Source organism: Ochotona princeps, chromosome 11 (assembly GCF_030435755.1).
Source record: "Ochotona princeps isolate mOchPri1 chromosome 11, mOchPri1.hap1, whole genome shotgun sequence".
Lineage (NCBI taxonomy): Eukaryota > Metazoa > Chordata > Mammalia > Lagomorpha > Ochotonidae > Ochotona > Ochotona princeps.
In genome coordinates, this window is record NC_080842.1 from 44641798 (window position 1) to 44657662 (window position 15865).

The window sequence follows — 15865 nt, forward strand, 5'->3', positions numbered from 1 at the left end:
CAATGCTTGTGACTATAATCTCAGAAGAAATATTTTAAATGTAGAAATTGACAAGTTAATTCTACAAGTTCAAGGGAGATGCTAAAGACCTAGCATATCTAAATCAATATTGAAAAATAAGTAGAGTTGAAAGACTTACCTCAGTAGTTCTACTATTGGTAGTAATTATTCAACAGCTCTTTACCATATCAGCATTAGCAAATAAACTAGAACCACAGTTCTCAAGGCTGGACAAATGGAACAACTCAACAGAACAGAGCCAGAAACAGGACCTCTTGTACCCTCTGCCCACTTGCATAGCCAAAGGCACCAATAAACTCCGATGAAAAAACAAGAATTCTTTTGAACTACTGATGTTCAAGTAACTAGATAGCCATCTGAGAAAAGTAAGCATCAACTGCTACTTTACCCAGAAGACAAATTAATTCAGTGTTGCTCATAGACTCATAAAGTGCTAAAGCAAAATACTAAAGCAAAAATATAAATAAAAACAATGTGCATCTTTTGACGTCACCACAAAACACTTTCTTTTTCTTCTGACAATTGTTTTCCAGTTCCTTTTCCCAAGTCCAAAAATCGTAACACATTTCAGTTCATTTAGATCTACATGGTTAAACTACTGACTCAAAAAAGATAAGTAACTTCTAAAACCTGCTAGGTGTGAAATCTATGGCAAAGACCCATTTTCTTGTTATTATGTCTGTTATTTGAAAGCGGGCCTGATATTCTTTACATTTGATAGATGGTATTGCTATTTTGAGCTTAAACTCTTTCCAGATTCATTTGCTGGTCTTTATTATGAGGTAATTATACATATGAGAAAACTTGATTCTTCTCTCTCTTCTTCATGCATTACCAGGTAGAAACAAAACAGTATTAAAAACATAGAACAAAAAGACACTTACCGGAGTCCATAGAGAACTGTTCCATCAGGATGTAGACGGATCATTCGGTTTTTCACTGTGACCCCATGTACAAATGATTTCTTGTCATTCAGGAAGTAGGTATCTGGTACCCAGAGTTGGTCAGCTACTCTGTTGTCCAAGGTAAGGTTTAATGGGATTCCAGAATAAGAAAGCCTTTTGTCTTTCCAAGACTGCTGGAAATACATAGTAAGTGTGTAATCCTGTAAAATGAAGAAAACAAAGAAGAATTTTACTGTCATTATCATTTAAGACCCTTTGTAAAGAACTTGATAGTCTATGGCAAATGTACGTGTCTGTCTGTCATGGACATACTATCCTGATGGCCACTAAAATATTACGTTTGAATATGCTGGAATTTTCATCTCCATATATAGGGTGATTTTTTTGTTTCCTGAGATAACATGTTTTTGATATTAACTAACATTAAGATTACATAGTAAAAAGATTACATCCAAGGGCTTAGTCATCTACAAAATAAATGAATCAGTAAGTAAAAAAAGTTAAAAACAAAAACCCTAGTTGAACAGTAATATAGGGAGGAGCTATAAGTGGTAATCAACTAAAGAAAAATGACCATTTCACTCACTTAGAGGAGATTTTTAAATCATCACAGATCATTAGACTATAGTAGTAAAACATTTTAACTATTGGTTAGACAAAGTCATAAAAAACCATTCAGGGTCCGCTGCAGTAGCCTAGTGGCTAAAGTTCTCGACCTGAATGTGTCAGGATCCCATATGGGTGATGGTTCTTATCAATGGCAATCCTACTTCCCATCCAGCTCCATGCTTGTGGCCTGGGAGAGCAGTGGAGAAACCCAAAACCTTGGGACCCTGCATCTGTATGGGAGACCTGGAAGAAACTCCTGGCTTCTGCCTTCAGATCAGCTCAGCTGAGGCTGTGTGACCACTTTGGGAGTGAATCAATGGATGGAAGAGCTTCCTTTCTGTCCCTCCTCCTCTCTGTATATCTGACTACTTTCCAATAAAAATAAATAGATCTTAAAAAAAATTGACAAAATGTGTTTGCACAATACTTTTATTATTTTCCCCCAATTTTAGCTCTCATGTATAAGGGAGAACATGCAATATTTGTGTTTCAATGCCTATCTTGTTTTACTCAATGTGATGTCCTCCAGTTACATCCATCTTGATGCAAATGGTAGAATATCACCCTTCTTATAGCTGAATAATATTCCCTTATATGTACATATTTGTGTTTCACATATTTGTTACCCATACATCTGATGATGAACATCTTGTGTGATTCTATATTTTGGCTATTGTAAACAGTGTTATTAAAAATATAGTCATGCAGTTATCTTTGATACATGTTCATGTCTTTTGGGTCTATATCCTTATAGTGAGTTTGCTGGATCACATGGCAAGTCTATTTCTAGCTTGGTAAGAAAGCACCGTCCTGTTTGCCATGGTGGCTGGGATAGATAACATTCCCTTGCATAAGTATTCTCTTTTCTCCATTTCATCACCAGCATCTCTTACACACTATATTTTGGACCCATAGTGGAAGTGAGGTGACTTAACATCATGGTTTTGATTTGCAATTCCCTGATGGCTAGTGATATTGAGTATTTTTCATATATTCGTTGGCCATTTTTATTTTTTCATTTGAGAACTGTCTTTTGAAGTCCTCTGTTCAATTCTTAACTGGATTGCTTGCAATTCTGTTGTTGAGTTTTTTGAGTTGCTGATATTTTGGACATTAATTCTTTATATTAATTCTTAATATTCTTGCATTTAGTTTCCATTCTATGTGGATGTCTTTTTCTTGGTTCTTTCTTTTAAAAATAATCTCATTTGTTTAGTTTGATTTTGCTGCTTTTCCCTTTGGGGTGGGGGGTCTTGGCCAGGACGTTTTCACCTGCATCTTGCAGTGTTTCCCCTAATTTTCTTTCTCACAGTCTCAAGTCGTAAAGTTAGGTCTTTAATACATCTTGAGTAGATTTTTTATATGTGGTGAGAGGGATGGATCTAACTTCATTCTTTTCTTTTTAAAGATTTATTTATTTTTATTGGAAAGTCAGATATATAAAGACGACGATATTTCCTGTTTCATCCCTCAAGTGGCCAGAGCAGAGCCGATCTGAAGCCAGGAGCCAGAAGCTTCTTCCATGTCTCCCATGCAGGTGCATGGTCCCAAGACTTTGGGCCATCCGCGACTGCTTTCCCAGGCCATAAGCAGGGAGCTGGATGGGAAGTGGAGCTGCTGGGACACAAACCGGCGCGCACATAGGATCCTGGCATTACAAGGTGAGGACTTTAGCCACCAGGATACTCTGCTGGGCCCCTAACTTCATTCTTACATGTATATGCACCTAGTTTTGCAAGCACTATCTTTTGAAGAGATTACTCTCACTTCAATGTATGGTCTTTGGCCTTTTGTCAGAAATCAGTTTGCTATACATATGTGAAATAATTTCTCTATCTTTCCATTGATCCATGTGCTGGTTTGATGACAGTTGTTAATGCCTATAGCTTTGTAGTTTTCTTCGAAGTCAGGCATTGAGATGCCTTTAGGTTGTACCCTACTCCAATCAGGATCATTTGGCTATTCTGAGCATTTTGTGATTTTGTATTAAGTTTTTAAAAATATTTTTATTACTTTCCATGATACATTTTTGTAGGTATTGGGAGTTTCCTTCCCCTTTCTCCCTCACTGTTTTCTTCTTTCTCTATTTCCCTCCATATTATTACAGCAATAGATTTCTTCAGTAACAGTTACAAGTTTAATATGCTACTATTTAAGAATATCATGGTATTGTTCCTATAAACAAAGAGAAAATATAGTGTCATATTGTTAAGGTAGATTTAACTGTTTCATTGGGACTCTTCCTTTCATTAGAGTGTAGAAATGTCAACTGAGATGCAGCTTCATTCCCCAGTATGCTAGTCTTAATTATACAGTTCATCTATCAGCAAATCTGCACATACTTGTTCACTTATATATTTACTTGTGTTTGTATTTGGCATGAATAAAGAATCTCTGGTACATCTATTCCATGGACTGCTATACCATCATTAAAGAAGAATGAAATCCTGTCATTTGCCTCAATTATGCTCAGTGAACTAAGCCAATCTCAAAAGGACAAATATCATATGTTCTCTCTAATGGTAGACAAGATTTTACATGAATTTGAGATAATTTTTCTAATTCTGTAAAAAAATTTCTGAATATGCCCAGTCTCATCTGTAATTAAGTATTAAGGTTGTAGTTAAAGTAATGGTATCATGAGATTCATAAAGGAATGGTACAGAGAGCTCCATCTGTATTTATGGAAATATATATAAATATTTATAATTTCATAAGTAAAAGATAGAAATATGTCACTGACAAGGTGAAGGTAATTTTGAATCATCAAATGCTTTTTGGATGAATATTGCTCTGTTTGACTCACAGAGATTACAGATTTTAACTATGTGGACCATTCTTGTAGATTGATATTTATGCATTTTTAAGAAATTCTAAAAGATAAGCGACATCCCTTCTGTATCGTGATTCTAGTGTCCTTTGCTCAATAAATTAAAGCAATGCTTATGCTGTGCACTTGAATTATCTTACACTAACTCAAAATCATTTTTCTTCTTTAATATCCAATATGCATACTCTTCACTAATCACAGAATATCCCTTTTAAATATCTAAAACATCTCTCCTCCTCTGTGTCTTATACACATATACGCATACATATATATGTGTACATATATATGTGCATACATTTAAAGAGTTCACAATAGTATATATAATTCTGTTCACAATTGCTGCCATTTGCATTTTCATCCTCAAGTTTTTAACATGGTTTTGTGAGGAAAATGAAATGTTCAGATCTGAGATTCAGATTCCAAAACTTCTTGATTTCATGCTCTGTCACATGTAGACTGACATAAACCTAAGCCATCAACATTGCCTGTGAGACAATTTATGATGTACATGCCAAATGAACTACTGTATTTTAAATAAACTATTCTGTCTGTACCCTAACATAAATGTTACCAATTGTCATTTGATTATAATGAAGTCTATGATTGTGATTTGTTATATCATATTTTTGATGGAAATGAAAGGCTTGAAATTGTTAAGTTTGGTTTTACCATGTAAGTTATTTTGTTGATTCATCATTATGTCTAAGTGCAAGCAAAGAAAATGGAAATATTTGCAGAACATGATGGTGATGTTTGTCCCAGAGAATTAAAATCATTCTTCTTACAGGTGTGTTTGCAAGGGCTTTCTCAATCAGTTTTATCAAGTGTGCAAACCATTCCTTGAGAAACATGACATGTTGAGAAACTATGGACCATAGGGTATTCTTTGAGGTAAATTAATGGAAGTAACAGGTTACAAGATTGCTAATGAAATTGTTGAAGCTAATTCAGGAGCAGGAAAATTTGATTCATTGAGAATAGAAAAGATAGACAACATCCAATCAATAAGTCAATAAAATTCCAAAGGAAAATGTTCTTTCAATACAGAAGTATTAATTATCCCAGAATTTAATTACATTAAATGAAAGTGATTATCTTCATGGGAAACGATAACTTTTTAGTTTTACATTTCCTTCCTGCTAAAGTAATTCCCTATGAAATACAATAAAAGCCATCAACACAAATTTACTTGAATGTATATGTTGGTAATACCAATTACCAAGATAAGTGAAAAAAGAAAACATAACTTGTATCGTATGAGAATAAAATTTAGTGAAAACTGGGATAACAACTTAAGCTAAATTGAAGTGAATCACAAAATGTATGTTTATGATGGAACCTACTATTTCAGTGAAGTGTTGTATATTAGTGTCATAATTAAGTATATTCTGCAAAACAAGTTCATTATTTTATCTTCCAGGATTGCTGTTAGTTTGTAATTTTTTAGCCTTAGTTTAACTTCAGTTTTGTTAACTGTTAATATGTGCTTGTTACATATATTCCTTATAGATATATTGCTACTATACTTTAAAATACATACATTATTTGTTAATATTGCTCTGGAAGCCACATTCTTTTTTATTACTGACTTTTGTAAAAACAAAACAAAACAAAAAACTGTAATCTAATGTGTGCCTCGGAGAACATAATCTTCTTTCACCTTTGTCTGATTCTAAATAGCTCCATTTGGTTTCTCCATATGTGTAGTCAATTTTTTTTTTTGCAATCTTCTGTTGTGTTCTAAAAATTTTTGGAATTCATAAACCCAGTGGGTGAGGAAAAACACTTTGATTATAGTACTATAACACACAAGAATCATCCAAAGAAATCACAAGGATAACATTGTAAATACATGTACGCATATGACAAGGATAAGACAACAAATATATGATCTATTCCAAATAAATGAATTGCATTAGACTTGCTGTATGAAACTCTGAGCTGTACAAATGAAGGGGTCTTAGCATTTTTAAACTAATATTTAAGTTGCAACTTAATACCCATTCTAGAAATCATAGAAATATATTTAATCAAACTTATAAAACCTCTTATTAGTAAATTAATTCATTTTCTGAAGGTGAATACAGATAATCATGTTTAATATAGTGACAGTATAAACATATTGCAGAATCTAAATAAATCATAATCTTAAAAAAATTAATTATTTCTGTAATAAGATATAGTGAAATACTGAACCACACAAATAAAATTTCTGAAGCCTTCTGACTCAAAAGATTGACCTTATTAGAATTACTAATTCCTTATGTCAACGTTTAATGTTTATTTACTACATTAATGTAATTGTATTATGAGAAACAATGTTGAGAAAAAGTAAATAATTTGTGTTCCCTGTTTCTAGGAATGCATCAACTAGTAGAAATGACAGTGTTACACATTTCCAAACTGTCTTTCTGTATTCCACAGGCTCCTCCATCCTGTCTCAATAGGTCTAATCAGCTCCTTGCATAGAGGTTGCTTCAATTTAAACACTTAGTGAAGTTAACCTTTTTATTCATGGGTCTTGCATAATAAAGCAGGCAGCTTATTGAGTCAGAAGATATCAGTTTTAGATGCCTGCAGGAAAAAAAATAAGTCAGAATTGACTAACAGAACTGAAGGGGAGGTGATGAAGAAGAAAAACACATTCAATATTGAAGGGACTTGGGTGATCTTTTCTTGAAGTGAGGAGATAAGCAAGTAGAGGGTGTGAAGAATGACCAGCAAGTTTCTGATCTGGTGTGGTAGAAAGATTACAAGAATAAAAGTTGAGGATTCAAAGCCAAGGATGCCTGATATATTTTAGATAGGGTTTGTGTTGGTGGTGTGAGTGCCACAGGAATAGCGAGGTGACAAACAGTAATTAGAGGTTGGAATACAGGAAGACAGAGTTCAGGGAGAAAAGCAGTTATGTGAGTCATGAGTGATAGATGAAGCAGTGGCAATGGATTAGCTCACCGTTGAGACAGTGTAAGGTGAGAAAAGGATAGAACCCTTGGGAAATGTGGTTCTAGGATTAGTCACTCCTGTGAGTTCTCACAATACTCATTGCAGACTGTGATACTGTATGCATCATGTTGTTTTGTAATTGTTTCACAGTATAATTGATTCTGAATTTCCAAAGCAGAAAACATTTCTATTTGAGGGGCCTCTGCATAGTGCAGAGTGGATAATGGATGGTTAAATAGAATACAAGTTAAGTAGTGTTGTTCATGTGGGCACTACATATCACATTCAATACATTGAGAAATCATCTTACTGAACTCTAGTTTTCTCGGGAAAAATGGGGGCATCTCTAGAAAATACACTTGGAGACTTTCAGATTAATAGGTCCATTACCCAGATTTTCCACATTCTAATAACTCAAGATTAATGATTCTAAAACTCTTAGCAATGGATGGAATTAGTACATTTTGGAAAGATCAAAGCATGTAGAGTTTGAAACAAATAATTCCAATGACAATACCGAAAATAATTCTCATCAATTTTAAAGTATAAAGCTATTTACACTAAAACTGGATCTATGCTGGATAAAATTCAGGGACTTATTTACAAGATGGTTCATATTCATAAGGATTGAATATTCAATAAATATTAAATATTCAATTAATAATTAATCAGGAGAGTGACTCGTATATTTCACTGTCATTTAAAATCACATAATTGCATATGATACACTAAATTGCAGAGAATTGTAGAAAATCAGTGTTCCTATTTTCCTCAGTATCTAAATAATAGAAGAATAAAATCAGAGAAATGTAAGATCTAATGGAATACTCAGAATATGGCAATTTGTCAGAAGATCCTGAATTGAGCTATAAATATATGACCAGAATGATAACTGTATGTGGTATCTATGACAACTCAGGAAAGTCAACCTATTATGGATTGAGCTACACTGGAAAAGAATAGAATAAAAAATTAAAGCAGAATTGTATCAAAATTCATATCACATAGATGAAAATTTAAGTGCCTCTGGGAAAGATGACATGAAAATTGAGGATCTAGGCTTTAAACATTTTATATTGTTCGAATTTTGCTACATGTCTGTATGGTAAAACAAAAATGAAACACATTTTCTATTCAATGAACAGTTGTTTCCTCTTGATCTATGACATTTCAGATTTATTTATTTATGATATTTCAATACGTACAAAGTGTAACAGGAAGTAGTATACAATAAGGAGTCTTAATGTGATACTATTTTGTTGGAGGAGAATGAGATTTTAGAAAAAGAAGGTTATTCTGGCTTACAGTGATATCACATTGACCTTTCAATTACCTTGGGAGGGAGGAGTTCGCTGGGCACACGCGGATACCTTAATTTCAGAATATCTAACAACAACCAAATGAATTTTCATTAAATTGCCTTCTTAAAGGTAGTGGATAGTGGAGCCAGGGGAGTTTCCGGGGCAACTCAGAAAAGGAGTAGGCAAATCATAGTGCCCCCATGCAGCGTTATTATGTCCACTTTCTGTCTCAATCTCTTCCCTGTATCTTTTTCTGTTTTTACACACAGAGAAAATCAGGATCAATATGTAATGGCTTTTGTCTTTCCTGCTTTTAAATGCCCAATATTATCCTCTACATACTACTTTCCAAATCACCTGGATTTTTTTTTCTCACAACTGTCTTTTTATTTGTCTTGCTTTCTGTCATTAACTAATAACTTGATGAGTAACTCTGTGTTTTCCTTACGATAACATTGCATGGAAACATAAATCCATACACATGGAATTTGTTATTAAGTTTGTTAAAATCGTAAATAACACTATATTAAGTTCCTTGATGTTTTATTATATGAAGGGTACAGCATAAAATTTCTCCAAGTCAATGAATGGAAATACAACAATCAATTGTTAATGACTACATATTCAATTTAAATTTAAAAGGATATAACACGAACATTATTCATTATTTATTATCAGTTTTGAATTTGTTTTATACCTTTTAACAATATGATGCAACAAATCTGTCTGCTTATGTGTGTGTATTTTCAGCATATACAATTAGTATGAATTCTCATAATTTTTCTGTTTGGTTCATTTCATAACTTTCATGAGTTGTCTCATGCCATTGGAGATTCAACACTAAATGAGCGTTAAAATGTCTCAGTGTGCTCTCCGCAAATGCTGGTGTGTTACTGCATCTTGTGCTGTGATTCCATGTTCCAGAGCCTAATGTAACTTGCTCAAGTAAATAAAAACAAAGCTGTAAGTTTCTTCATTTTCTAAACATTAAGCCCAAATGTAGGGCCTAGAAGCAAGTTTTACAAAACCAAAGCACTATAAAAACATTCATATTTGTTGATTCCAGTGGCTCAAACTCATTGAGCATCTAGTTATCTTCTGCTGATCTGTAACTGGCTCTGATTCAGTTTCTTCAGCAGATGTTGTTGGAGAGGACCTTGGCAGGTTTATATACATCATGGGGAACAAAGAAGACTCCAAGAGTTTCTTTGTGAGTAGAAAAAAATAGTTTGTGAGCTTTAAATTTAATGGTTCTAATAATGTCAATTTTGTTCAGTTTAATTTTGTTTTTATGTGGATTTATAGTCATTCTTGAGCCTTTACTAAACATACATATCTAAGTGCAAAAAAGCATAGATTGGCTACAGCTAGTGACACAGAAGCCTGAACTATCAATTAAGTTTTCAACCGAAATAGACAGAATAGTAATGAGAAGCAGCATTAGCAATTGTGACACTTAGAATGTAATTAAAGACACATTACATATTAATCCCGTGATACTAGAGCAAACCTGTCCACTAGGCTGAAAATTGATTTCCTTATTTGTGTTTTGAGTGCAATACCATCAACAAGACGGCTAGAAGGATTAATTGCAATACTGAAGGAATGCTAACAAACTATAATTGAATACATAAGGAAAATCAAGTAGCTTTGAGCCTGCTACTGAACAAAATAGTGCTTAATACATTTCATGTTACTACCAGTTTTACCATTGAAATACTTCATAATGACAAATACATTTTGCTGAATGTTTAAACGTGAGAAACATCTTATTAGGTTTCATTTACATTGTGCATCAAATCTCACCAACACCCTATAAACTGAAATTAATCTCTCCTTTAGGTGATTAGACTCCGAATACAATAGATACAGAGTGACTCTGCTCAACGACGTTGGACCTGTGATTTGAATCCAGATATGATGACTCTGAGGTCATGCTCTGTTCCACTATACTGTATAGAAAGCAAGGGTTTAAGCATATACCACAAGCAAGGAAGTGTTTACCCTCCTAGAACCTGGCTTTTATCTCTTGCCCAAGGCTGATTTCCACCTTACTTTTTTATTGATGCCTTTTAATCGTTAACGTTCAGTTCTAGCCTAGACTTCTCAGACCTCTCTGATGTTTTATCCATGAACTCCCCTCCAACAGCTAGTGATGGTAATGAAGGCCACTGCATGCTCTTATCTGAGAGCCTTTGATATCCCCATAGAATACTAAATACAATCAACTGTTCATTACTGCTGGGGTTGATGCTTCAGACGTGAGCTGAAGAAAAGCCAACATTTTTGTTCCATAACAATCTTTAAGGCGTACAGGGAGTAGAGTAATTTCCTTCTGGTAAAATGGCTAACACATTCAAAAGCCTGCCATGGTGTTTTACCACTCTTAAGTAAAAGGCTCATTAATCATTACTTGTGGTAGAAATTATATTTCCCTTGCTAGAAATTATTTCTAAGTGACAGTAAGATGAAAGACAACTATCATAAGTGCCTAGCAGGTAAAGATCTTTTAATTTAGATTTAGATTGTGGTGTGTGTGTGTGTGTGTGTATTATGATACTAAGAAGTGGATGAGCATAATCTGATTGAGAGAAGAAGCTGTTGTTCTTTATTTCTATATTCCTAGCACCAAGCTAATGGAAGGCTGGATAAAGCTACACATGGTCTCAACCAGAATTATGCCCAATTTCCTTAACATGAGTTATCCATATACAGTCATATTTACAGTGAAAGAATCATCTACCCCAGGGACAAGCCAGAAGCTAGAAGTCGTTCTTGTCTCTTTTTCTTTCCTATTGACATTAAACAAACCAACACGATTTCACAATCTTATTTTATAAAAAAAATAGCTCCTTATTCTGTCTAAAGTTACTATGACCCAGTTCAATTTTAACATTTCTCACTTGGTTTACCACAATAAGCCTATAATTTGTCCTCTCCAAATTTGCTCTTTAATTCATGTGTGATATGGGAGGTGTGGCAGTATTTTCACTTTATGCTTTCAGTTCAAATATGATCATGTTGCTTCCAAGATTAAATTTGCTATGACCCCTCAAGGTTATCGTCAAAATACAAGTTCTTCAAGATGGACAATATCATCCCTGTGCCCATGTTACCCTTTCCACTTGAACCACTTGTGTGTTTCTCCAGTTCTCATCGTGTAATCATCCACACACTGACGGGAGCACACATTCCTCTACTCTCATCCTGCCTGCTATCTGCTACTGATATATGTGCCTTTTATCTCCCTGTTCAGAAACCCAAATGCTTAGATTTGAGTTATGGGTTCTGCCTCAAAATTTCTTTAGGACTCTCTTATCCCAGCTTATATGACTTTGTAAAGAAACTGACTGGATTATCTGCTGTTTCTTATCTTGGGCTTTGAATCCCATAAGGCATATCTATTCTACAAACATGCTTCATGCTGAAGATATGGCCTAATATATGGTGGATGCCTAATAAAAATTTGTTGAATAATCAATAAATAGAATAAGAGCAGATGCAGTGACAGCTAGGCCAGTTAAGAAACAATTAAAATTTTGTAGTGCAGGTGAAGCATGTAACTACCCTGAACGAAGACAGAGGAGGAGGGATGCAGTATGAAGCAGAAGAAGGAAGAAGAGTGGGTGCAACAGAGACAAAAGCAGTAAAAGCAAACAGTGGTCCTTGAATTGGTTGCTATGGATATGGGAGAAGGAGAAAAGAATGCCAATACTAGAGGAAGACTGAAGCTTAGGAGAAAGTTCATGCATTTGATTGGATATTGATTTCAGGTGCTTGAAATGCTTGGCAAAATGCAACTGGGAAATGCAATGAGACTGACTTTCGCAGTTTTGTATCCTTCTATATCCTCTATAAAAGTGCTTGCTCAAAGGTAGGCATAAGCAACAAAATATCCCACAAAAAGGAACTGACCTAAATAATTCACCATCTAATCAAGCAAAACTCTAATTAAGCAGTGTGATCACACTCCAACACATTATTTTTTAGGATACGCAGAAGGAATTAATGTAGCTACATTATAAGCTTACATTATTTAAAGAAAAAAGAACCTTTCTAAATATATTAGAACTTACTTGGTTTGTTGACAATAAATGTGAGGACCTAGAGGGTGGGTTTTGGATATAAGGCAAGTTAAAATCCCAAAGTGCAAGCTCTTTTGTTAGTGAGATGCACAGACTGACCTAGATCAACAATCCTCACATTTCATCATCATTACCACCAGAAAGACGGACTACTGAATTACTTTGTGATTAGCATTCATGATTTGGAAAAATAGTCTGGGGTATTATCTAGGAACTCTTTAAAAATCCCAAATGAAAAAAAAATGCCTTGTGCTTTCATTATGTCTACTTATCCGTTCTTGTTTAGACTTATAATGTCATTTCCTCTTACACTCTTTCCACTGAAGAAAAGGCAAGCAGAGCCTTGAATCTGTCATGATCTTGCTCTGTGGACTCATTTTTAGGAAAACATAAAAAAGAGGGAGAGGGGAAGGAAAAAAATTGCTGTCTTTACTTACTAGTCCTGTGTATTTTCTGACTCTTCCAATTTACTTTTGACTTCGGATGTTTGTTTGTGGGGAGCAGGGTGCTAAAGCCACTCCTGGGACTGGGAGCGCCCGTCGCAAGATGGCGGCTGGCCCAGGGCCAGGAGGCGGAGCTGGTCTCGCCAGCAGGTAAACAGGAAGTCACAGGGATAGGCTAATGCCCCCGCTGCGATTGCTGGCCTATCAGATAGCACCAAGGGGACCCATGGGGAGAAGTGATTGGTGGGGAACTATCTAAAAGTAACCAGTAAAAGCTGGGGACAGACGGAAAGACGGAACAGACGACTACGACAAAGACTGGGGGGTGACGAGGAGACAGACTGGGGGGCGACAAGGAGAAAGACTGGGGGGCGACGAGGAGAAAGACTGGGGAATGAAGCAGAGAGTACGGGAAGAAACGTGGGAAGAAGGGTGGCGGAAAATGGGAGGAAGGGTGGCAGAAGAGGAGGAGAGGAAAGCTTAGACAAATGGGGACAGGCGCAGCAGAGAGGATTTAAACGCAGCCGTTTTTGGCAGTGAGGGGTCCGGTTCCAGCTTTTACCGGACCCTTAAGAGTATGACTCGTCGTTTTAGTGTCGCCGCTGCTGGGCGGTGGCCACATGTTATTAACTGGGTAAAATCTGAAATATGCTGGAACTCTACCCCATCCCAAAGGTAACGGAACTCAAGAATCAGTAACTGATGTCTGCAATATAATGCAGGATCTTGTTTTTGAAGGGTTCCTTGGGTCCCCTCTGGTATTCCTCATCTCATTTGTGGCCATTTCCCTCTCCTGAAGGTGGGACAGAATGAAGAACAAAAGTTGCTGTGTATAAAACTGGCAAAAAAAAAAAATATTATTAGGGAGAAAAAAATAAGGCTGTGCTGATGTATTTTCCATTTACATGGAGCACTGTATATTTTAGTACAGTGTTAAAAATCTTCAAGCAATTTCTCTCATGCCACAAGTTTAAAGAGTTATTTATGAATGAGTCAGCCTCACAGTTGCCATGGCAACAATTCTCAGCCCTCTTCTGATGTTGCCACGGAAATACTTCAGCTTCATGAGTTTCTGAAATTCCCATTGCATTTAAATATTCATTATGCTATATACACATTCCCTGATTTTGCAAGATTACCTGACTAGAAATCGTTTTTGGAGTTCTATAAATAGACATGCTACTCCATGCTCACTTATTTCTCCAGATAAAGACAAGCCCATGAAAGTCCTTGCTGTACTCACAATACAATCCTTTGCTCTTTGACACTTGCTTCTTCCCTTTCTCTTTTGTTTCTTTCTTCTTCTCTTCCTTCCCTTTTCAGGGGATTCCCCTATATTCGATGTTTTAAAAAGACACTGTCCACAATAACCATGAGGCCGAATTTTCAGAAGAGAAGATGAAAACATTTGCAGGCTTGCCATATTACAAGGGTGCATGACTTCAAAGCTGAAGTCAAGTGTGGAGAAACTATGTCCAGTGCTTTGGTGATTTCCTGACTTATATCCCAGGTAAGTTCTACTTGGCAAGATGGAGTTGTTTGTCACTGCTACATACACTGGAGAATTCCAGATTCTTTTTTGCCAAATAAGGCTTTAAATAATCTGACTCAATCTGCTTTTCCTTCTTTACTTCTTATGTTATTGCAGACACAAATTGCTACTGTCTTTAATTTCCATATTTCTCTTTGATTGCATTTTTTTCTAGTCTTGATGGTGAAACTCCTTCTTGTATACAAGAGCCAAATGGATGTTTTTTTTATTGAAAGTCCAAAATTTACACTCTAAACTGAATTGATCTTTTTTTTTAAAGATTTATTCATTTTTTTATTACAGCCAGATATACACAGAGGAGGAGAGACAGAGAGGAAGATCTTCCGTCCGATGATTCACTCCCCAAGTGAGCCGCAACAGGCCGATGCGTGCCGATCCAAAGCCGGGAACCAGGAACCTCTTCCAGGTCTCCCACATGGGTGCAGGGTCCCAAAGCTTTGGGCTGTCCTCAACTGCTTTCCCAGGCCACAAGCAGGGAGCTGGACGGGAAGTGGAGCTGCCGGGATTAGAACCAGCGCCCATATGGGATCCCGGGGCTTTCAAGGCGAGGACTTTAGCTGCTAGACCACGCCGCCGGGCCCTAAACTGAATTGATCTTTAACATATTCTACCGTGTTTCTTTGTTAATACATGTTTTTTAATTCATTTTTTATTAATTACATTGCATTATGTGACACAGCTTTATAGGCTCTGGGATTACCCCAATCCCTCTTCATGCCCTCTCCCCCCATGGTGGATTCCTCCACCTTATTGCAGTATAACAGTTCAAATTCAGTCAAGATTCTTTCTTTGCAAGCATGCATCAAGCATAGAGTCCAGCATCTAATTGTCCAGATAAATTCAACGGTTTCTTGGGGAGACCATCTCTGGTCTGAAGGTAGAGTTGGCAGAATATCATCCCGATCAATTAAAAGCTCCAACATAACATCAGCAACAATTTATAACATTATGGAATTAATTGACATGGGATTGAGTAACCAATATGTTAAAAAAAATGCAAGTTCTTAACCACATCCTGTGACTACTTCATTGACATTTCAATTTCAGTTTATACACAGAACCGGCTTCTATACACCTTAAAATGGCTATAGGGTACTATTCAGCTGTCTTGTGTCTATTTTCGTTTTAGTATTTAGCAGTTTATAGTGTTGAAGCATGATTTTGCTGAACCTG

General features: G+C 35.8%; 1 protein-coding gene across 2 annotated transcripts in view; it reads right to left on the minus strand.

The window, feature by feature from the left end:
* The window catches only part of GABRB1 (gamma-aminobutyric acid type A receptor subunit beta1), a 185130-nt gene extending 171941 nt beyond the window's left edge, over positions 1-13189 (minus strand). The window contains exons 1-2 of one of the 2 annotated variants that reach the window (XR_009246337.1): positions 13135-13189; positions 906-1126 (exon numbers count right to left, since the gene is read on the minus strand). Coding sequence is in view for 1 of the 2 variants with exons in the window: in XM_058670429.1 (XP_058526412.1) it covers positions 906-1111 (206 nt within the window). In the remaining variant the exon portion in view is untranslated. Of the gene's footprint in view, positions 1-905; positions 1127-13134 lie in introns of those variants that run through there. The other variant, XM_058670429.1, reaches the window with a different exon arrangement.
* Between the last annotated feature and the right edge of the window lie 2676 nt (positions 13190-15865).